The sequence below is a fragment of the Ambystoma mexicanum genome, chromosome 4q (genome assembly GCF_040938575.1).
Source record: "Ambystoma mexicanum isolate Mex_15411 chromosome 4q, UKY_AmexF1_1, whole genome shotgun sequence".
Taxonomy (NCBI): domain Eukaryota; kingdom Metazoa; phylum Chordata; class Amphibia; order Caudata; family Ambystomatidae; genus Ambystoma; species Ambystoma mexicanum.
Genome location: NC_090928.1, coordinates 1,121,370,944 through 1,121,394,766, shown reverse-complemented (window position 1 = coordinate 1,121,394,766; position 23,823 = coordinate 1,121,370,944). Strand labels below are relative to the sequence as shown.

The window sequence follows — 23,823 nt, the reverse complement described above, 5'->3', positions numbered from 1 at the left end:
CCCAGGACCAAGAAAGGGGGAGCTGCAGTCTTATGATACCCCAGATAGAAGAAAGAGAGTAAGCTGCAGTACATTGGGCAAGTGCTGAAGAAGGAATACAAGGGAGCTGCTCTTCAATAGGTGAACCAAGGCCAGGAAAGGAAAAGAGGGAGCCTGTTCTCCAAGGACGAAGAAAGAAGAAAGGGGAGAAGCCCTTGGGTACTGAGAGAAGGAAAACCAAGCTGGCAACTAGTTGATCATCAGGTACAATGAACTGCATATGGCCAATAAGAGCCATCAAAAGGATAGGGGTCCGTAGTAAGTGTGGTGCGTATATGCCCATACTCTTCAGGACGTGAAGTTGGATTATGCGTTGTTCTTCGAGAGTTGGCTGAGCTAAGGTACTCGCATTGCAGTTGGAGGAGCAGAGATTGAGAGTAAGCATTATCTCGAACTGTGCATGTCTTGTGAGAAGAATGAGACACAAGAGGCGGGCCGACCCCACTCACCTGATTTTATGGGTCCAGTGGTGCGTGGGCTGGGCAGCCGTTGGTCACAGGGAGCTCTGCCGTGCTTCGTTGTTGGGAAGACAATGGTGATATGATATGGCATTTATAATGCGCCTACACACAAGTGTTTCAAGGCGCAACGAGGCAAGGAAGGGGGAGCAGAAGGAAGACAGACAACGATCCTACTAGGCCAGGTGTCAGTCAGACCGAGCAAGTGCATAGGAAGGGGGAAAGTGCGGGGGGACGGGACAGTGCAGTACATGGGATAATAGAATAAATAACAATAGTAAAGTATGCCAGCAAGTGGCAAGTGCAAGGGTAAAGGGTAAGTGCAGGCATCAGGTGTCAAGTGCTGGTAGTGGGACTGTTGGGATACAGAAACAGTCCCCAAGTGCGGGGGTTGCCAGGAGGGCAGTGCAGGTGTGCAACTGGCGGGGGAAGGGACCTGGGCCCGAGATCAAAGGGTGGCCAGGTAACCAGTGCAGTTGCAGTTTCAGCGAGGAAATCAGCAGGGGAGAGGAGGAGAAAAAGCAGAAGCAAAGAGAAAGGTTTTGAGGTGCTTCCGGAACCAGAGATGGTTCTCCTCAGATGGTGACGTCAGCTGGGTGCCTGTAGAGTTGGCGACAGCATTCCGTTGTCGTGAAGTGGAGATCCCAGAGAAACGTATACAGTGAGTTGGAATAAAGAACCCTCACCCTGTGGCTCCTGAAGGATGTGCCCAGCTATGACGTCTTCACAGGAAGTGGCAGAGGCTGTTGTGATTGCGCACTAGTTATTGCGAACCGAAGGCTTTTAAAAAGGACACAATTTAAAATGGGGAAGGCGGAGCACACAATGACATGTTACCGCTTGAGGAATAGTAATTCTAGTGTCTGGTCAGAAGGGGAACGTCATTCCGAAGAAGAGTGGGTCTACTGAGCTGTGCAAGGAGGGAAAGTCAATGCAATGCGGCGCAGTCAGGATATTTGAGGTACTGTTCCGCGAGGAGATATCAGCACTCGTCTAGTTATGGGATTTCTGAAGGGATTTCTGAGATTTTGCAGTGAGACGTTTGATAAGTAAATGTGTTTGCAATTTCGTGTTATGTTCATTTGGAGTTGGTTTTAGAGTGACTCTTTGCTGCGCTCACCTGAGTGCACCTAGTTCAATATATAGATGCCTTCCTGCACAGTGTGGGGGAAATGCTGTGCAGTTATGGGAGCTAACTCCTCAAGGATGTAACACTGTCAGTTTACTTTTAGGGTCTAACGCATTTCAATATGAAAAGTAGTGATCCCAATGAAAGCACGGCCAGGGAAAATGCAAGGTCATATGAGAAATTACAAGGGAAGTTTATTTGTGTGTTACTATTATATTGCTCCCTTCTTTCCCTTCTGAAGAAGGCTTATTCTAACTGACTGATAAATAAATTAATAATTGTTTATTCAAGAAACCTTGAGTACAAGTGTTTATTTGAATACTTGTCACTGTGAATCTCACGCTACCAAAACTGTGTACAAGTTTATACCAAAGGTTGGGTTTCCTATACCTGTAGTCAGAGTTGTTTGTAGTGTTCCCAAAGGGTACTGCATACAAACTTTGCCTAACAGGTGGCTACTGGTTTGTGGCGACACCCCAGCAACACAATTGTGTGTATGGAATGGAGTGGGACCTCTCCTCCGGTGTGTGGTCTGGTCATTGTAGTTTTTTAGATCACACTGGGTTTAACAGCAGTGAGGAATGTATGAGAGGGTGTCAGGTGAAAAAGGGGGGATGCCTGCCCATTCACCTGACTAGGAGATGCAGAGTATGGGTAGAAAGGGGGGACGCCTTCTGTAAGAGTGAGTGACTGCTGTTGGAGGCACAGCTAGGGTGTTTGGGGGGATGCCCTCCGCCTTATTCAGAGTTGCAGTGCTCTAAAAAAAAGAAAAAGGTGCCCCATATGAGTGTTCCCTGTGTGTTTCCCTCCTCTAGATTTGTTATGTGTGAAGAAGGGGGATGTGTTGTAATGTGCCTGGTGTGAATGCAGGTGCTTGGTAATGTATTAGAGAATGTTGGTGTGCCTGAGAGAATGTTTAGCTGCGAGTGTAGGAATGCCTGTAGTAAAGGTTCCACGGGATGCCAGTTGGAGAGCTCAGCCTGGGAGATGGGACCCAGTGGTTCATACTCTGTCAACGTAATGTAACAGGAGTAAAGCTGACTAATGGAACTTACCCAAAATGTCGAAGGATCTTTGAATATTACACAAACCACTAGCACAACCTAAGTCCCAAGCTCAAGGACGGATACCTTTCCCTTCAATACAAAACGTTTCTAGTTTCAAAAGCTCCCCATTGTGGATATTTAATGCATCACACCACTCGCAATCAGGCTCCAGATGGGTAATCAGTCTTTTTACTGAGAATTGTTTACTGTGATATTTCATTTACCACAATTTATTTACCAGAGGGTTTTGGGTGAGGGAGAGGGCTGCAGGTGAACTCTCCCCCAAATCTTTAAAGCAAAATTAAAAAAAAAAGAAAAACATCTGTAAGAAAATACTGTGGTGAAAATTGGCAGTAAAAATCCATAGAACCTACAGACATACTATTAAACACACAGACTCACTCTGTGAAAGTCCTGCAGACATGAAATCACAAATCCAGGACACAATTCTTCAAGTTCACCTGCATTGACTGTGAAGTTCCTCCACTGGGCAGCCAGTCTTTTAGCACCTGCACAACCCTGCGCAGCAACAGGGTCCTCTGCAACTGATCATACCCCACGCTCAGCAAGCATCTACCTGTACACAGGTATAGACACTAAAGGGAAGACAACCCCAAGAGGTGGGGGGGGTTACTGCTATAAATACATTTGTATTCTCACTCAAAAGGTTTGGTGTAAGGAATATGAGGCTCTGAAGGCTGGAGAGTGCTGGAAGAAGAGGTGAATGGAAGAGTGGAGGAATCTGGAGAGGTAGTAGAAGTGGAGGCGGTACTAACATCAGGAGGAGGTGAGGTTAATCAGAAGGAGGTAATGCAAATAAAGGAGGAAACATCATGAGGGGAGACTAATTAGGAGCTAGTGCTGGAGCTGAAAGAGGTGATGACATCAGGAGGGAGGAGTAAGTAGAAGTGGAAGATGTAGTAACCACTGAGCAGAGGTTAACCAGAAGGTGGTGGTAGAAATAAAAGAGGTGGTAACATCCAGCGAGTAGGATAAAAAGGAGTAGATGGTGGCAATAAAGGAGTTAACATCAGAAGGGTGATAGAAGTAACAGAGGGAGGAACAACTTCAGGAGTCTATCTCAGACAAAGGAAGGTGTTAAGAGGAAGCAAGTGATGCCTAGGGAGAGACCGGAGTTGAACGTAGGAGGGAACAGTGAAGAAGAACTTGAGGGCTGAGCTGGGTAACACAGAAGCTGAAATAAGACCAGTAGAAGTGGGTAGTTTAGAGGCACGGCTTCAAAAGGCAGAGGAGGTGATAGAACTCCAGGTTGAGAAAGATTCAGACCTCTGTGACCCGGGAGTGATACTGAAGCACTAACCACATGGGAAGAGAATGGTATTGAGGAAGTGACAGGGAAGGGGAGTAGATCAAGAAGGGAGGCGTGTGAGTTACCACCACAGATTTATTCCCACAGAGACTTCATCAACATAAATGTGGGGTTATGAATAAAGATACTGAAGTGAAATAATCACAAATTATTGAAAACTGGACAATTGTGCAAAATATACACCTCGCCTTTGTCAGATATGATTTTTCACATATTGAGTTTATTTAATTGGTAGGGAGTACATTAAATCTTTACTTCATAAAGGCCATTCTACAACGCAGACAAGGAAAACCGAACAAATAAGGGGCCAATAAACCCTGTTCTTTATGCTCCCATTTAAAATGACTGTGAAGCTTATAATTCCTAGTTAAATGGCATGAGTCTACCCAATTACGTTGCCACAATGATTACTTAAATCGTGCTAGATTTAAAAGTAATATTTCTATGGATAAATCCATCATTTGATCCCACTTCCTACATTTGTTAATTCTGCTATTTTTCCTTCGATATTATAGAGAATGAATGCCTCATAAAAAGAGTTCTAAGGAGGTAGTAATATGTTTCTACAGAGAAAGAAACATTTCCAATATGATCTTGTATTCAAGGATGCCAGCCCAATTCAAACCCTATCCACAACATCGGAACTGATTGTGGCAGTGACAGTACCTTTCTACAGATTAGACCCTGCAGTGCTGTGACTTCATACTATTCCAACAAGTGATATATTTCTATACTGTATGTAAGTGCTGCAATGACTTTAGCTTCATAAAATTTCACAACCGGCCGTAATGTACATTTTCCAAATGTATTACTCAGAAAGGTCATCTGGGCAGCTTGCTGAATAGCTTTGCTTCTAAGATTATTTATAAGAAGCTTTTCTTGGGGATTGCGGGGATGTGAACGCCAAGATATGTTAGTTCTTCCACCCCTTCTAGTTTATGTTCCTCAATCCTCCATCCAAATTTCACCAATATTTGAATTTTCTTTAAATGTATTATCTTCATTTTATTATAATTGATGACTAGATCAGTTAAGTCTGCATATTCGGAAAAGGCCTGCAAAAATCTATGATGGCCAATTTTAGCACTACCCATTAAAAAGACATGGAGTAAGGATACATCCTGGTTTTAAGCACCGATGCTTGTATAAATAGACTCCAGCAATTGCACCTTGCATATCCAATCTAACTCGTACTTCAGTCTCTGATTGAAGATGGACTATGATGTATAAAATCCCCATTGGTATGCCCTAGGTTGTCAATTTATACCACAGCCTAGTGCGATTGACTATCGAACTCTAGCGATAGATCAATACTAGCTATGTGTGTCAATGGGGGATTTTATTTCCATGCTTGTTCCTGCATTTGGTAGATGATAAAACCATTAAGGTAAGTGGCAACACCTCTCCGGAATCCTTTTCGGTTCTTCATTAGGGTTCCTGCTACAATTGCCCACTACTCCAATTCTCCCAATTGTATTGACGAAAACATTTTAGAATCAGCATTGAGTAGGGCTATTGGTCTTGGGTTCCAATGTATTCCCTTTCTTGAAAAGTGGTACTACATTAGGTGTTCCCATATAGGAGGACTATCTTTATTTTGAATGTTTTTCCAAATAAAGAGTGAAGAAAGTTAGACCACAGAGTTGGATTGTTTTTGAACAATCGGTTACAAAGCCCATTGGGCCTGGCAGTTACTGCTTTTAGTAATCTTCGATGTAATATCATCTCGATCAAATTTGAGTGCCCAAATGTCATTCCCAGTCCTCCTACTAAAAACCATATTAGTGCTAGAATACACATTGGAGAAATGTTTCATCTAGACTGACTGTGAAATGGGGTTTTCTCGGATTACATTTTGCGATTTTCTGGTGTAATTAACTAATTTCCAGAAATGAATGTCTGACTTAGTCATCCTAAATCTCAACATACATTCTCCATCATTTTGGAGAGTTTGCTCAGTAGAAAGTTAAGTGACTTCCTAAATTGCTGACTAATTTAGTCTAATGCGTACACTTTTTTATCTAAAATGTCCACACCTCTTTTATCTCTCTGATTTCTTTTTTGATCTGACTCTCAATTTCGTCAATTTCTTTAAGCTAGTAGTGTGGACGGTTTGTACGATAAAATTAATGGCAAACAATATTAGGCTCAATAACATCTTTAACAAAGGCCATAAATATGGCAGGTGAGAATTCTCCATTCAATCGACAATGAATCAAAGTTACTCGCCATTTTGTCATTAAATCCTTTAATGGTCTTAAAATTCCAAGCCAACCGAGTTCCCCTCCCTTGGTATCAACATGTTCTTAGAACCCAGCACCTTCTTGATGTCTATGTCTTCTGTGAATTGTGTCTTTAAAATATCATGGTCACTATTGCCAGTTTTAAAAATGGAAAAACAAACAGTTGTGGAATAGGGGCCTCTTAGACGAAAACATAATCAATACATTAACCCCCCAGTAGCTCCATGCCATGTATTTTTGGGGATAATCTCCACCTGTGTGTTTCCATTTAATTTATGTAGATCCCATTCTACGAAAAGATTCATCCAAAGTCGTACATTATGCTATTCCTTTAGAAAATAGGACAACAATGTGGTATCTAAATCTGTTGAAATAGTATGTTATATTAAGCAATTTGAATTAAGATTTCCATCTATTATAATATGGCCATTTGGGAAGCGTTCCTACCAATGCGTCAGAATTTCCAACAATTGTATGAGAAAATCTTATATCCGAATGTGATTGTGGCCAATATACATTAATGAGCAACAATTCATAGTGACCATACACAAGATTAACATACAATACTAAAAATACCAAAGGTAGAGTTGTCAAGAATACAGACGTTAGTAGGCCAATTTGACTTAACTGCTTTAAGTAGACCCCATACGGTCTAACTTTCATTCCTGTCCGTGCATATTGCACATTAGTAATGTAACCATTTAGTGAAATGTCATGTTTCTTGTATCATGATGATTTCATAGTTGCTCAAAAATGTGCATAATAGTGGATTGTTTAACATCTCTACAGTTCCAAGAAATAATCCCAAACGAGGAGAGTGTGCTGAAAACCTGGCCTACTCATGACCTCGTTTTTTTGTTGCAGCTGTTAATGCCAAGGTGAACCATGACCAATCCTTTGCTTCTGTATCTTGGAAATTTTCCAGCTCAACCATCTAAATCTTACGATCTGAAATGAACCCCTCTGGAACAAGATTTCTTAATTCCCTCATAGTGCTTATTAATTAATGATGCTCCGTCATTGATTTATCTACTTTTGGAATTTAGACACATCATATTGCCTTTGTACAAAGTTATCTGTAGCAGCTAGGATGCTATCAAGAATAATGCACAAAGGGATGTCGATCGCCACTCTATCAGTTTGATTGTCATCGACAAAATCCACCAATGCACGGTCTCTGATGTTACTAAGCGAAGGCACAAAAGTTCACACAAGAGCGAAGATGTTATTTTGGTTCATTGTCAACTTTGCATCCGTTGTTATTATGGACTCATAACAATCGGGATTCTGAGAACATTCATGCTACATCTGTGATAAAAGAGGAACTGTGCGCTTCGGTCATGGCTACATCTTGAGTATCTATGGCTCCTCGATCACATGAGGGAGAATGAAAATAATTGGTGGCCAGAGATCTCTTGTCTAAACTTAAATTCTTTATCAGACTAGTGTAGCGAGACCAGTTGCATGTTGAAAGATGAGGTTGTTTAAGTGCTACACTCTACCGATGTACTAATTTACGCTGATTCAGATCTACCTCCTTGGATATGGTCTTGGCAACCTTTTTTCCCTCCCTCCTTTACTGCCCAGAGTTTGTCCCGGGGCATAGGGCCTCACATAGGGCTTGCAGTTCTTTTAAAAAGCCTCCTTGATTTGATCCATCTGACTAGAGGCCACCCTTTCTTTCGTTGATATTGATTTTAAAAATTTTCTTAAGGATTTTTTATTAGTCCTTTAATTTGGTTGATTTTTGGGGGGTTTTAGAGCCTGGTGCGATGTTACCCCACATTTATTATTTTAACCCAATTTAATGCCCACTTCATGCTGGGTGGGCTCTATGCATATAATCGATCTTGAGGTCACAAAGGAGTCTTCACCCTGACTTGGCAGGTTGCATAATCTCATTAGCTCATTTAGATATTGGTCTGTGGGGGGAGTGTCCATCTCCATAATTGATATATGAGGGTGAAGGACATCTCTCCTATCCCCTGGTCTGACCATTACTCTATAGAATTCGAAATTGACACCATGAAGGGACCAGGTCAGATACAGACTCCTCTCCCCTCAGCACTCACGAGAAGTGCCCATCTGCTCACCAAGGAGATGCTCACCACCTACCTCCTAGTGCCTGCCCTTGCATTCAAGCCAGTCATCACGCTTGCCGTTGATTCCATTGCCCCACTCACTCAACAAAAAGCTAAGCGATCTAAGAACTCCAACGCATGGTTTACTCAAAAACTTCTTGGCCTTCGCGCCAGGAAAAGGACAGCGCTTTCCCATTGGAAAGCCAACTCTAAGGAGCCCACCAAACTAGCATTTCAGATCATCTCTAAAGAATACAAGAGAGCCATTATCCAAGCGAAAGCCTCCTCATTTAACTCAAGGATAGCCAACGCTAAATCAGGGACTAGAGAAATGTTTGCCATCTTCCGGGAGTTAGAAACACCCACTCCCCCCAACGACCCTTCACAAAAATTAAGACTGGTGCAATAAGATTCAATCTGCAATGTTAGACAAACTTAACACCCTGCAGGACAAAATCCTTGCTAATCAAAGGGTGCTTAGCCAAAGTTGGAAGGTTGGCGACTCTCCTACGTTCCACTTCAGGGAAATTTATTTATTTATTTATTTTACATTTATAAAGCGCTCACACAGCCTGTAGGCATCGAGGTGCTGTCACAGGAATTGTTTTTTTTTTCTTAGTTGCGTATTTGTTTTTTTTTGTTTTTTTTTGTCTTAGTTACGTATTTATAACACGCTTAAACACCCAGAGGTTTTTAAACGCGGACCCGGGGATCGAACCTGTTGTTGCTGCATGTCGTCTTGCTTCCAAGACGCGCACGCTGCCGCTGAGCTATCCTCCCGGAACGAAATGAGTGAACAGGAAGTCAGCACCACCCTCAAATAGATCAAACCCTCTTTCTGCAAAGGGGATGCCAGCCTGGTGCAACTTATTAAAGATTGTGCTCCCGCCCTGACCCCGTTTCTTACAACATTCATTAATGCCTCCTTCCAGTCAGGCCATGTCCCTACTGGCCTCAACGAAGCATGGGTACGCCCCCTCCTTAAGAAGGGTCCCGTTCCTACTAATAATTTTTTTAATTTATTTTTAATATTCAAATAAACAATACAAACCAAACGTGCAGTGTATACAGTAACATATCCATTATACATTGTGCACTCGCGCTCACTGCTTCCCTTTTGCCTCCCCCCCCCTTACGAGCCTACTTCTATTAATGTTCTATTCTGCATCTTGTGATGGGGGGTTTCTGTCCGTGAGGTCCATTGAGTCCGGCACAGACCCAAATAGCTCTGCTATCAGCAGTTTCCAGGCCAAGAGAGTCTCTGTTCCCTCCTCCCCCCCAGCATTGCTGGCTTCTTGCCATGCCATAGTTTCCGCCTCCGCCCATTTCTGCAAATCATTCCACCATATCTCTACTTGGGGTTTGTGGCATGTCTTCCATCCATTAGCAATTCTCCTCTTCGCAAGCGCATATGCCAGATCCTTCAGTTTGCTCACGTGCTTGAGTTTCCTCGACTTATGAAACCCCCCCAGCAGACAAGCCCACACATTATCCACCATAATCTTAATACTTTTTCCTGCCAATTTATGTGCGATCTCACCCCAGAAGCACCCAATAATCGGGCAAGACCAGAACATATGCACCATGCCCGCATTCTCCTCATCACATCTAGGGCATGCCTGCCGTCCTGCATTTTTAAACTTGGCTATCCTCTGGGGTGTCAGGTACGACCTATGCATGATATATAATTGCATCTGCTGAAGTCTTGCGTTCCTTGACACCTTTTTATGATACCCTTGGAATCGTTCCCACATCCCATCTTCCATCGGGGTCCCCACTTCCTCCTCCCAGTCTAGTCCCAATTGTACTACCTCCTTTCCTACTTTGGACATCATCATCTCGTATATCCTAGATATCTCGTGCCCCCCCTCTGCTATATCATATATTACATCTACAGTAGCGTCTGGTTCTTCCTCAAGCACCAATTCTGACCACGTTCTCTTGATCCTTCGCACCAATCTATGGTACGTGATGTACTGGCTGGTTTGTAGCTCAGTTTCCGCCCCTAATTCCCCAAAATCTGTTATAGTGCCCTCCTGCCAGATATCCCCCATTGTCACTACGCCAGCCGGTTCCCAGTGATTCCTGATTATCATCCTCAGCTGTTCTTCCCGCCCGCCAGTGCTACTAGCGGTACCTGAGGGGAGCACGGGAGTGGGTTCCCCATCAGTTTACATGCCCTTCGCCACATCCTCCATCCTAGTAATATCATCTTGGGGCGCCCATCTAGTGCAGCCTGGGGCAACCATATTATCTCTTTCAGGTAGAATGGTTCCTACTAATAATTCTGGACAAAGCAGCCTACCTGCAGGTCCAGAAATTCCTTGAGGACCATAATCTCCTTGGCCTTAGACAGCCAGGTTTCCGTCCAGGACACGGCACCAAATCGGCTCTCCTTGACCTAAAAAATCAACTGGACGACTTCAGTGATGCAGGCAGCCTCGCTCTCCTCTTACTGCTGGATTTATCAGCAGCATTTGACCTGGTGGATCATAAGACCCTTTGCCATCATCTCTCATGCGCTGCCAACTTCTCCCCGAAGGCCATTGCATGGATCACCTCGTTCCTCCAAGGAAGGGTTATGAAAGTCTTTTCTGATTTAGCCTGTGCACATACAAGCAATATTAAATGTGGAGTCCCCCAGGGCTCATGTTTCTCTCCTACACTCTATAACCTATTTACAAGGCCATTGTTCCACATCCTGGACACCTTGGGCATCACATACACCAATTATGCTGATGACACAAAGGTCATTATCCCACTAACTGGTGACTATGAGGCTGACAGAGCTACCCTGAAGTGCATATACTCAACTATCCAATCCTGGATGGCAGAAAACTGGTTATGCCTAAATGGTGAGAAAACCGAGCTCCTACTAGTTGGTCCTCGGCTACCCTTAGGAAACTAGATGTACAATACAGCTCATTCATGATTGATAACACTCCTATCACTGTCTCGAAAGCTGTCAAGACCCTGGGGGTCTACCTTGAATCTGACCTTTCCATGAACAGGCAGGTCAATGCCATCGCGTCGACATCGGCCTATCATTCTTAACTCCTTAATGCAGCCAGGCCCTTTCTATCAGAACAGAACTGTCTCACAATTGCAAGAGCAATTATTGGATCGCGGCTGTATTATTGTAATGCACTCTTTGTAGTGACTTCCTTGAAAAACATTACTAAACTCCCAACCGTCCAAAACAATGTCCTGAGGGCAGCTACCGGTATCTCCAAAAGAGAACACATCACCGAAGCCAGGAAGTTGGTGCACTGGCTCCCCATTAAAGAGAGGATTGTCTTTAAAACCCTTGCTCTGACACATAAATGTGTCCCTAACCTGGCAGCATTATACCTTACTCAAAGAATTGTCAAGCCAATCTCAACCAGACCCATAAGAACTGCTTCCACAAACAAGATCTCCGTTCCAAAAACACAGAGAATGCGGGCTGGTGGGTCTAGTTCCTCAGTTCCTAGCAGCCAAGCACTGGAACTCAATGCCACCTCACATGAGGATTATTGAGTCACACCTGGCCTTCAGGAAATCTCTAAAAACCATGCTGCTTAACTAAACTAGTTCTCAAGTACCCCCTAGGTAGAAGATCACTCCCGCCCGACTATCATGCAACTCCTAACAATTTGCTGTGCTAATGCTCTACAAATGATATGTAGAACATGTATGTATATGTGGGAATGTACTTTCAACACTCTCTACAAAGAGGGTCTTACTGCAAGCTCAATGTAACCATGAGCAAATTACTCGGACTGTAACTAAGACGAATTCATGCAACAGCGCCTTGATTCCTTTGGGCTGTTAGTGCGCTCTGCGCTCTACAAATCCAAATAAATAAATAAATATAGAATAGTTAGGTGCTGGAGAAGAGATGTTATCCTCGGTGCCTACAATGTTCTTTGTTCGGTTTGCTCCCTCATTTTCCTCAATCTTGGTCATTATGGGATACAGCAGCTTAGTGTGACTTTTTACTTCGAGACTTAACGTGTCGAAAACATTTACCAGTGAATTTACAAAATGTAGTGCTGTGGTAGATGAGGTACAACATTCCTAAAAGGTTTTAAAGGTGGGAAGGCCAGCTACAGACCTACATAATTGGGATGATGTAGACGAGTCCATAGAAGAATCATTTATCTACTCATTGTCCGCAAAAATCGCTAGAGAATCAGACAAGCGGCCCAGAGAACCCATTCCATGCATTAAAGGAGCATGGCCGTCTGGTGACACATGATCCCGCCCCTGCTCAGTAAGATTATGTGCAACACATTCTGATGTGCCTTGCAGGCTCTTAACTCCATAATGAAAAGTAAACTCAGTTGTTTTTAGATCCCCAAGCTAAGTCTACGAGGCCCTAACAAATCTGTACTTTAATTTATATTGAAGTCCAGGATAAAGTGTAATTATGTGTCTTGACGCTGACAGGGCTGTCCATTTTATTCTGTGTCATGTTAACGGCTCTGATGAGCTCCCGAGATTTGTGTGGAGTAGTCATCTCCACTCTTGCAGCCCCTGGTTTCTCTGTAAACATAGACACTAAAGGCTTATTTCTTAAGTCATACATGCTTCCCTGATTCAAAGTATGTAAACAGGGGAAATCTTGAAGTAGGCAAACGGTTTTCGATAGTATGTAATATAAGTTGCCACAGAGAATACCTGCACCACTTGCAGCCCAATTGCACACTCACACACTCTGCTGCACTCTGTGGCTGTGCTCCGTGGCGGCTCGAGCTTGCACCACAGCAATTAAGGTCTGTGTAGCAACAGGCAATGTCTCCAACAGGTTCCCCGCCACCAGCTGCACTCTCCTGCACCCCACTGTTGTTATTGTCCGTTGAGTGAGATTCATAGTTTTGCTTCAGTTGGACGGTACTTGTATAAAATATTGAAATACAAATCTTTTAAGCAACAGTACATGATCATGGCATTATTCTTGATCACACTTGTCCTATGTCTCACAGGGTCAAAGGGACGCTCTTTTCCTCCTGACAACTCTTCACCACCTGAACTCCTCCTATAATAAATTGTGAGTAGTGCTTTGAAATGTAGAATTGCGATACTTTACATAACTCAATAACTGGGAGACGTCCTAGGCACCAGCACAAGCTCAGCGTACAACCGCAATCCCATAGTACAATTCAACAACTGTCAGGCATTTCAACATGATGCCAAGAAAACCTGTTGTCAACTTCTTCTCCAGCACGTTTGTGGCACGCCCTAATTAATTAGACTGTCTCTTACATCAGACCCTCCTTAACTATGAGCACCTCAGAGATGTGCTCCTGAGAGGGCAAACAAGGAAACGTACAATATGGATCTGAGCGTGATAACACTGTTGAGAACACCTGATCTGGCATTAGCGAGCCTCGTCCAAGACTCCCAAACACACTCTTACCTCTGTCGCTACACACAGTCCCAAACTCATTGAGTAAACTGTGTGACATATGTTATTGCTCCTCCTTTCTTCCTCTCATTACTACACAACAGCCATCACTTGTATCAAGGGAAACAAGTCAACTCCCTTACCATAAGTGCCCAAAGCTGACCAGGGTCTATGCTTGGGCAGCCGCATGCCACCTCTTGAAAGGCAATTGTGTTTGTCTGGAATACATTCAAGAATGTATTAGACATCATCCAGCCTTTTATGCTTGGGACTCCCATCTCATGCATTGGAGAGGGCAGCTACTGGAGTATAAAAATGGAAATGTTCAACCTGGCCCCAAGTTCAATATGGTACAGTTCACACAAAAAGAAGATCTCGAGGTTCCCTTCCCCAAGACAACGATTCTCAGTTCCTTTGATTCTCAGGGGTCCCTGCCCCAAGATTTCAATGTAGTTCTTATTCTAAAGTCACTCATTCAATGCAAGAACAACAGGTTCACTTGATCTGCCTTCTGGCTTGCATTTTCAATTAGCTAACAGTTGGCTTACTCTCAATGTCCTTTACTGGTCATCATTTAGGGCCCCCTGGTCTAGGCGCAGTTATCAGAACACATAGTCCACCCAATACAGGCCACGCAACCATGGACCATATGCTTCTGCTTGGCATGATTCAGGATAACTGTGTCACAGTAGAGAGCTCCTTGGTCTAGGTGCTGTTGTTAAACGGCACGGTCCATTCATTACAGGTTGGGCAACCATAAGTCTCCCCTTTCAGTTTCATTGGCCCTTCACAGGCTCTTCTGCCTTGGGCTTTGGGTTTTACACAGTTGGGTTTCCTTTTGGCTAGTGGAACGCTTCTCTGCACCAGTCTTTGCTTTGCCACAAGTTCATATATCTTCCTCACATTTGTAGTTCGACTACTTCAATATTTGTTCAATTTGCAGCTCGATTTAATTCTGTTCATAATGTTGTTGATAAACAATTTGACATTCACTATGTCGATTTAACTTCTACATGTTCATTTGGTATTATCACTTGTTCTTAATCAAATAACAATTTCCATTCAGTTCAGGATTCAATATAATTCGTATTCACTTGTGCTAATGGACCGTTACTTGCCTGCGGTCCAACGGGAGTGCTTCGGTCTTCCCGTGTCCTCTGACACTCACCGGCTATTCGCGTCTCTCCAGCAATGGTCCCAAATGCTCCTGATCACCTCTTCCGTAGTTGGGAAGCAGACTGCATTTGCTCTGCTCACTCGTCGGGTACATCCTTGCACAGGCCAGCTTCCCAGTTCCTCGCAACAAACGCAGGCCGCTTTCCCTCAGTTCCCAGATCCTTTCTGCTGCAGGTTAGCTGTCTGGCAGCTCCGTCTGCCTGCCTTCCACTTTGAAGGCTCCCAGTCCTGTGAACGCCACGCGACCCGTTCTCCCTGGGTCCTGTAGATCTTCCAGGATCGTTGATGGTCTTCAGACTGCCTAGTCTCGCTTCAACCCAGCTGTTCTCCTTCTCCCTGCACATGGATACTTCTCCTTCCTTTATACAGCTTTGCCCTATTAAGGGGCCTCAGGTGTGTGTTAGTGACCTGAATTGCCTGGGTATAATGAGTCCAATTAATGGAATATACCTGACCTTCAGTACCGCCTGTTCTTACACCGCTCTTCTTCGTCTCAGTACTAGAGTGGTGTTGGTAATAGGAAGTGTGCATGGCTTCTAGTTGCCTCTTCCTCTTCTCAGTACTTGGTAGGAATTTGCAAGGAGAGTTAGGGCATGAGTCTTCTGGTTTCTCACACTGGGCTCAGGCATTTACCTGGGCCTTCAGGGACCATACTACTTATCACCGTCCTAGATGGGGCTCAATAAACCTTAATAATCATCCCTTATCCTCAGGCGCATAATTTGGCTGTGGCCCAATAAACCATGTTGCACCCCTACCCATACCCACAGGCTGTAATGCCACATTAGGCAAAAGTGTTAAACTGAAGCACTAGATTCACATTTGCAGCATTAATGTTCTTTGTGGCACAGGATAATTTAAATACATGTGTCATACTCTTTAAAATGTACCATTTTGCTGCTATTTTTGAGATTTATTTTTGGCTGACAACTTTTTTCGCATTCTTTTCAGCATCACACTTATGATTTACTTTTTGACATCACACCTTCCTGTCTTCCACTTAACATATGTATTGCATGCTCAGTTGTCAATCTATCATACTTATTCTTTTGCCTTTACTAAACATGCAGTGCACACCGACAGATACATTAGACCTGTAAGGGCCTCATTATAGCGGTTACGGAATTACACTAGGTTCCCGCTCCACTATACTTCGAGCATGGCCCTGCAATGATGGATTTACCTCTAATCCCCCAACTCTCCATTGAAAAATTGGCACAATTGGTGGAATTACCACAGCAGAATTACTACTGCTGTAATTCTGCCCAAAAAGCCCCATAGAGTCCTATGGACTCATAAAAAATGTGGATTCACACCGCCACTTCTAATTAAGTAAGTCCGCCAGACCAAGTGGTGGTATTCCGGCGGATTTACCCCCAGAATACCGCCCAACTCGTGATGAGGCCCTTAGACATTTTCCACATTGTTCTCACAATGAACTCTCCTGAAAGCTTTCCAGTATGAGTACATATACTGCAGGACATGCTACCAACCGTTTTAAATATTCTTCTGCATTCACCAATTATTGGCACCCACACAAAAAACATAATGGCCCATTCACATACCAATTCCAGCACATGCACATTTGCATTGCATGATACGATGCTATGTGCTACCTTTACTGCCTCGCAAGTTCTGTTCATTGAATTCTGTAAGGGTGTGGAAGGAGGAGACTGAGACACAGGTGGCATGATTGTTGCTAAAGACTTTTATTCAGTGAAAATAAAGGAGGTAAACACTAACTATCCCTATTATAAGAGGGGTTTCTCTGCCTCAATTTAATACTAAGGGTATGTCAGGATGTCCGTAACAAAAAGTTCACCGTCCTGTGTCAAAACCTATTTTCTTCCCTTACACTTCGAACTAAAGATAAAAGGTTAGTGAGTCTCTTTACTGTAGCAGAAAGTCTCCCTTCTTCTGCAGAGCAGACTACCATGCCAATAGTCTGGAGGGACTTTTTTCTGAGGGAATGTCTCCCTTTCCCAGGTTATGGTCCCTTTCAAAAGGCACCACGCAAAGTTCCAGATTGAAAATGAGCAAAGTTCCAACTCAAAACCTTGACGTCAAGACGATGACTCCCTCTCCTTGACCCGTCTCAAGCTTCTTGCAATGGTCACAATACCAGGGGGAATTACTCCCTTCTCCTGGCCTTTCTCAGGTTTCTCACAATGCCAAGAGAATGACGCCCTTCTCTTTGCCTTTATAACAATGTTCACAAAGATGGGGGAATATTTGCCTTCCACAGTCCTTTCTCAGGTCTTTCTTGGCAGTTCAACACAGGTGGAAATGTCTCTCTTCATCCGGCTATCCTCAGGCTTTTATCTAGTATACTTGCATGCTAGGTACTGCCAAGGGTCCCAGACCACGTTCTATTTGGTTTCTTTTGTTCGGGCCCAGACCCTGTTAATATGGTGGAGCCCTTTCAGTGGTTCGACAGGCAGTCCTGGTATACTCCCCTGCCAGGTACTGCTTGGGTCCCAGACCACTTCTATGTGGTTTCTTTTGGTCGGGTCCCAGACCCCTTCTATGTGGTTTCTTTTGGTCAGGACCCAGACCCCGTTAACATGGTTTCACTTGTTTGGGTGCCAGACCCCGTCTATTTGGTTTCTCTCGTTTGGGTCAGAGACCCTGTTATTGTAGTTTCTCTTGCTTGAGTCCCAGACTCTGTTATTGTATTTTCTATTACTTGGGTCCCAGAACCCTTTACGGACCCAGGCAGCCTTGTTTGTCGGGCTCCTGATCCGTGTCGTCGGTATCAGACGTCTCTGTCTCTCCAAACAGCTTTTCTCAGCCTCCTATGTTTGGTGCTGCCTCTGGCAGCTCTGCCGCACTTCCTCAGAGCCGAGATGCGTGAAACCAATCGTCAGCGTCACACAGTGTTCTTTCACGCCTGGTTCTCCTTCTCCTGCTAGTCTCGGTCTGCCGGTCCTCAGCAGAGCAGGTAGGGACGCCGGGTTTCTGTATATCAGATCAGAAAACTGCACATTCCCAAATCTTCAAGCTCATCCAGGCCCCCAGCCTCGCCGTCTGATGCTGGGAATTCGCCTCTGGTGCCTCTGGGGAGGAACTGACAGGTTGGATTGTCCTCCTTTCCTTTTTATTTTCAGTAGCCAAAAACCTTGTTTAAGGTGACTAGACCGCTCCGGTTGGTTCCGCTGAGCACTCTGCATCCCTCAGCATTTCTTCCTCGTCTCAGTATTCATGTTCTCATCTTCAACTGGGCTACATGTTCTCTTCTTCGTCCCAGTACCTGCATATGACTCACATAGGAAGTCGCTATTCTTCTTTGTCTCAGTACATTTTAGGTAGGCCAAATCATCTATCGTACATGGAAGTATGTGGGATTACGGAAAGGTGGGGATATATTTTGGGCATATCGCTTTCTTCTCGGACAGTCAACCCTAGTCCAATAGGGGGATACCTCCCCAGGAGTTCCACCCACTGAGTATCTAGCACCCCCCAGATAGCAGCCTCAGCTTTGTGGCCTCATTGGAAGGGGCTACCCGGAGGGAAGAAGGGACAACATTCAAGGATTCATCACAATTCCCTTCTTCACAAATGAGGACCATGGTCCATTTTCTTTGGTTTGCATGTATTTTGAATAATTATTTTAGTGTTTACAATGTTGCACATTGCCACCAACATATTTACAGGGACAAGCAAGAAACATGCATGATTCATCACCATTTCTTTACAATTTCATAATCAGAACGCACTCCCGTTACCTTGTAGTGGAGCGGGCTCAAGTGTTTGAAGCAGCCGAAGCAGGTATAAAACAGGCAGACAAAAATTGTCATCACCAGGATCAGCAACGTAAAAAGTGATGTGGATGACCGAAAACCTGAAACAGACACAAAAAACAAATGATGAGCACTTTGTGATGGAGAAATATTTTGGTACAATTATGAAAAATGATTTTGGTTTTAAGATCTTTATGTCACATCAGAACACTGCAAATTCCCAACTACGAAAGCTTATCTAGGCCCCTTTGAGGCCTCCTTGGCGCTTGATACAGGGAATTGAAAACATTTTGATTTGGCAAGACAAGGTCACCACCTGTGTTCTGAATTTTCAATTGAACATCGTATTCTATGAATTCTCAGCTCCCTAGGAGAATCATCATAGAGAGTCACCATTTTTCAAATAGACTACTTATAACACAACTATCTTCTTTTCGTGCAACATGCCAATGCAATCTGCACTATATGGATTTCTTGCTGTTTTCTCCAACAATCCCATGTAAAAGCAAACATAGATGGGTATGCACAGTGTAAGGGTGCAGAGTGAGGAGACTGATACAGAGGTGGCATGATGGTTGGCAGAGACTTTTATTCTTCTCTCAAAAAAAAAGGAAAACCAGCTTAAATGTCCCTATTTCTATGAGGGGTTTCGCAGCCTCAACTAAAAGACGAATAAGGATCTGTCAGAATGTCTGTTTAACTTAAATGCCCACTGTCCTGTGTCAAAATCCCTAGTTCTGTCCCTCACACTTATAACTAAAGTAGATGAAGTTAACTGTTTGTTGCCCAGCAGAATGGCTCTCTTCTGCTGGGTTTGTGATCACAGTTCACTTCAGGAACTTCAATAGTTCTCATCTCACCAGGGGGAATGACTCCTTTCCCCTGGTTGGCGGGTTCTCAATACAGCAAAGGTCAAACAGTGTTCATCAGGGGGAAAGAAAACAAGCCCAATAAGCCTTCTCCTCCTGGGTGGTTTATGTATCAGGAATGTCTCCCTTCACCTGATTAAAAGGTTCCTTTAGTACTGGATATCAGGGTAACTACCTCCCCCTGATGCTTCTCTTCACGGAGTACCAATCACACTAGAACCAGGGGGCATGGCTCCCTTCTGCTGGATACTCTTCTGTGTTGCAATTGTGCCTGGGTCCCAGAAACAGGTTGTTGTTCTTTCAGAAAGTAGAAAAGTAGTGAAAATAGTTAGGTCTGGTGCTTCGCTAGGAAATAAGACAATAAGTATGGTTTATATGAACACTGTTTAGGAGTTTATTAGAGGTTCCATGAGGAACAATAGCTACTGTGGACTGTTCTTCTTTCGGTCGGCAGACCTGGTTCACTAACCTACCAAGTACTGCCACGAGGAAGATGACTCATGTCTTTGGTGGGACTTGGATCCTTGACCCAGGTTTCACTGATCACCAGTGGATCCTTGACCCAGGTTTCGCTGATCACCAGTGGTTCTGTTACATCCACTGACACGAGGAAGATTTCCTCTGATGCACAAATAGTACTTTTATTGTTCTTAGACATTTTGTGAAAAATAAGCAATAACTAACACTGGGATTTATAGACTGTAAGAATCTTGTTAGTATTCTGTACCTAGGCGGGTCATAATGAAATAATTGTTTTAACATTGACATACTAATTTTGTAACATTGAAAGGTTGATAAGTATATTTTTCACTAAATCAATAATAAAAATAAAAAAAAATAGTCCTTTTGACTTTTGGGGCCCTTAACCGTTCTCTGGTGGTCAGTGGTTATGTTCCTTTTTCTGACACGAGGAAGATTTCCTCTGATGCACAAATAGTCCTTTGGGGTCCTTGACCATTCTCTCAATGTTCATTTAATGGGGATTACACCAGGGACCACACAAAGATCCTCTAACCTACCTCACTCGTGTCCCCGCCGGCAGATCCGTGCCTCTCGTTATGTTGTAGGGATTCGCAGCACCTCTCCGGACCTCGCTGGGACTGGAAGCAGTGTCTTGTTGACTTAGCTGGTTTCTCAGATTCACTTGCATTCTTTTGGCGACTCAGCGTCATGCTGATGACTAAGGTCTCAACACTTGCCAAGGACTTGCTTGTCTGACTTCTCGGAGGAGGGTTACCATTCCTCTCGGCAGCCAGAGCTGTGCGCGATACTTCTCCTCTGGGATCGGACAGGCTTTCCTTCTTTTTCCGACAGGTCCTCTGGTCTCAGGATTCCAACTTTCTACGTCTCACAGCATCTCCACTCTGTATGGCTTACCAGTCGTGTTCTCTCTCTCAGTTGTCCTCCTTCGGTTTTTAAAGTGTTCAAGTGTCATTTCCTCATGGGAGACTAGACTGTTGCTCTCGGTTCTGGGAAGTGCGTGTCATATCTGTATGCCTCTTCTTCGTCACAGTTCTTTCCCTATAGATCTGTACATGATAGCAGCACATCGGTTTACTCTCTACAAAGAGGTTTTTCAAGGAGGGAGTGGTTAGAGGGTGTAGGGATTTCTTGATGTTACAAGGGCTGCACACTAGATGGTCATACTCATCCCTGAAGGGGAGTCCCTCCCCATAAGATCCTTCCGCATTATAGCACCCCCAAGGGCACTATCGGGTAGCAGCCTCACCTCCCTGGCCTCATGGGAAGGGTCTTTCCCTCTGGGATAAGTGACAACATCTAGGAATTTGTCACAACAACTAGATTCAATCAGACTGCTCGAAATTAGGACGAGCAGTAGAAGGGCAGCAAGTCTAAAGGTAAACATCCTTTTAAAGGTATTTCCTGGTCAACCTTTGATATACACTTGAATGTTTAAAGGTCCAAATGTCAAGATAAAGTTTGTCATTTTAAGTGTAAGGGAAAATGTAAGGGAGAGAGAAAAAAGCATACATTCAAAATGAAGAGGAAAAGGGTTGTTAGGTAGAGCAGGTGGCATGGTGGGAGACTGCATCAAAAACATGTCAGTATTGTCAAAAATAATAAAATGATCTATTTTCAAAGGGTCGGTTTGTGGAAGTCGACCTTTACACTAAACAACAGAAAAACGAGAAATCGAACTTTACAGGTCTCATTTTGGATTGTGGCACTTTTGCACATCCACCTTTCAACATGGAGGTCATGGACAGCTAGGGTTGTTCAGGGACAGTTGTTTAGATTTAACATTACATTTCCCTCTTTCCTATCCTTAGATTTTGAAACAATCCAAAATGCTATCATTAGGTTCCAGAGCACTACAAACCTTTACAGGAGGACAGAGGTGCAGATTTTTGTGTGCATTATTTGGTGGAGAGACTCAGGAGTTTCACAAAATGTTGCGTCAGCTTTGGCAACAAGGTCCTGGCAATCGTTAATGTGACAAAATTAGAGCTCCAAAGGGTCAGGGACCCATATAGCTTGGAGAGAGCCTCCAGGTCACACTTTTACAGTGCACACTTGGTGAAAAAGGAACCAGGTCTGCACCCAAGGATCAGGGACCAATACAGCTTGGAGAGAGCTCACAGTTCACTGGCTTTCATCCCTTCAAACCTGCAATTTTTAGAATACAAATATTGTTTAATGCATTGATTTCTTTGGAATTGTACTAAAATCCCGCCCTGAGGTGTGTGCCCCAGCAGTCACTGTGATTTTGGGGTTGCACAAAATACTGACTCCGATTAGATCCCAAGCAGAGCAGGGATTGCGGGGGTGTCCCCCGCTCTCCTTGAGCGCAGTAACCGGAGTCAGGGGTTGTAGGGGATAAGAAAAAAAAAGAAAGAGTAGTGCATTACATTTAGCGCTTTTATTAATACTGCTGCAGGTAGGGTACCACTGGAGTTTGTTGGGATGGGTAGTAGAGTGGCAGTGGTTACATGAATGTTATAACGGGATATGACACCGATTATCTTATACTGCCAGTACCTTTATTGAAGACAATCATGAAGAAAATACCTAGAATCTGCTCTCATCAATGCATGCTCTCCATCTCCCTTTGGAGCCACACTCACTTCCTTAAATGTCCTCCTGTTCAAAAAGGATCTCCTGGCACATTGACACATTGGCTCCACGCCCAACACAGAAAGAAGAGACGTTTTGCAGGGTAGTGGGTGGCTATGTAATGGGCTTGTTGACTTTCCAGAGATATGTTTCATGGCACTTAGGGGTCTGCACGTGAGGATTTCCAAGGAGGAGAGCATTAATGGTTCTTGGTGTTGTCAGGGCCAGTGTGATTTTGTTAAGTATTGCAAAGTTACCACTAATCATGTGTGATCCAAGAGTTGAATGTAGTAATTAGAAAATATGAGGTTGTCATGGCAGTGTACTGGCAGGGAAGGGAGTAGTTTCTTACCTGTAACTCCATTTCTCCAGCGTTGGTATCTTTCATGGATTCACATGCTGTGAATATTCCCCGTCGTCAGGCGGGGAATATTCACAGCATGTGAATCCATGAAAGATCCAATGCTGGACAAGGGAGTAGTTTCTTACCTATAACTCCATTTTTCCAGCGTTGGTATCTTTCATGGATTCATGGAACCTCAGGTTCCCAGCCTGACGAGGGGGCATATTCACAGCATGTGAATCCATGAAAGATACCAACGCTGGAGAACCAGGGTATTGTAATAAGGGTTGTGGTGGAAGATACATAGGCTGGCATTCATTTAATGCCTTCTATGCCTTACACGCAAAGCTAAGCTTCGTTTGTGTTGCCATATGGATTTATGATGCACAGCCTCAAACCAGTATAACCCTATGTCGTCGTGCGCATTTCTTAACCAAATGTACACCAAGGACACTGTTAGAAGCAGCCCGCTTCATAGATTGCCCACTTGTTACTTAGTTCCACTTTGGCTCAGAAAAGCGAGAAGTAGAACGCGAACGCCGCCTCGCTGGCGAGATGGCTTCAGTGTGTGGAATTAGCAACATTAGGCAGACCAGGCACTGCCTGAGCCGTGAGAACCGTAGCTATGCCAGAACCTGCTGACTTGCTGAAAATGTGTCTGAATCTGTCCGCTTCAAGTTGCAATGTGCCCACACCCAGGTGTAAGAAGGTATTTGATGTTAGTATGCTCTATTATGAGAACCATGTATAACAGGTGGAGATGCCCATATACATTGCATTCTGTGGCCATCGAATTTTGCTTGGTATGCCCCTTCCATAGACGATTATGTTTTGTGTTCATATAGAAGGTATGTAAACAGGGAAGGGGAAGAGTGGTTGCTGCAGAGTGTTCAGTCGGGATGTCT

General features: G+C 44.0%; 1 protein-coding gene across 3 annotated transcripts in view; it reads right to left on the bottom strand.

The window, feature by feature from the left end:
- TMEM63A (transmembrane protein 63A) overlaps positions 1 to 23,823 on the bottom strand; it is a 778,572-nt gene that overhangs the window by 86,474 nt on the left and 668,275 nt on the right. For all 3 annotated transcript variants that reach the window (XM_069608694.1, XM_069608696.1, XM_069608695.1), the window contains exon 21: positions 18,617 to 18,732. In XM_069608694.1, coding sequence (XP_069464795.1) covers positions 18,617 to 18,732 — 116 coding nt within the window. The remainder of the gene's footprint in view (positions 1 to 18,616; positions 18,733 to 23,823) is intronic.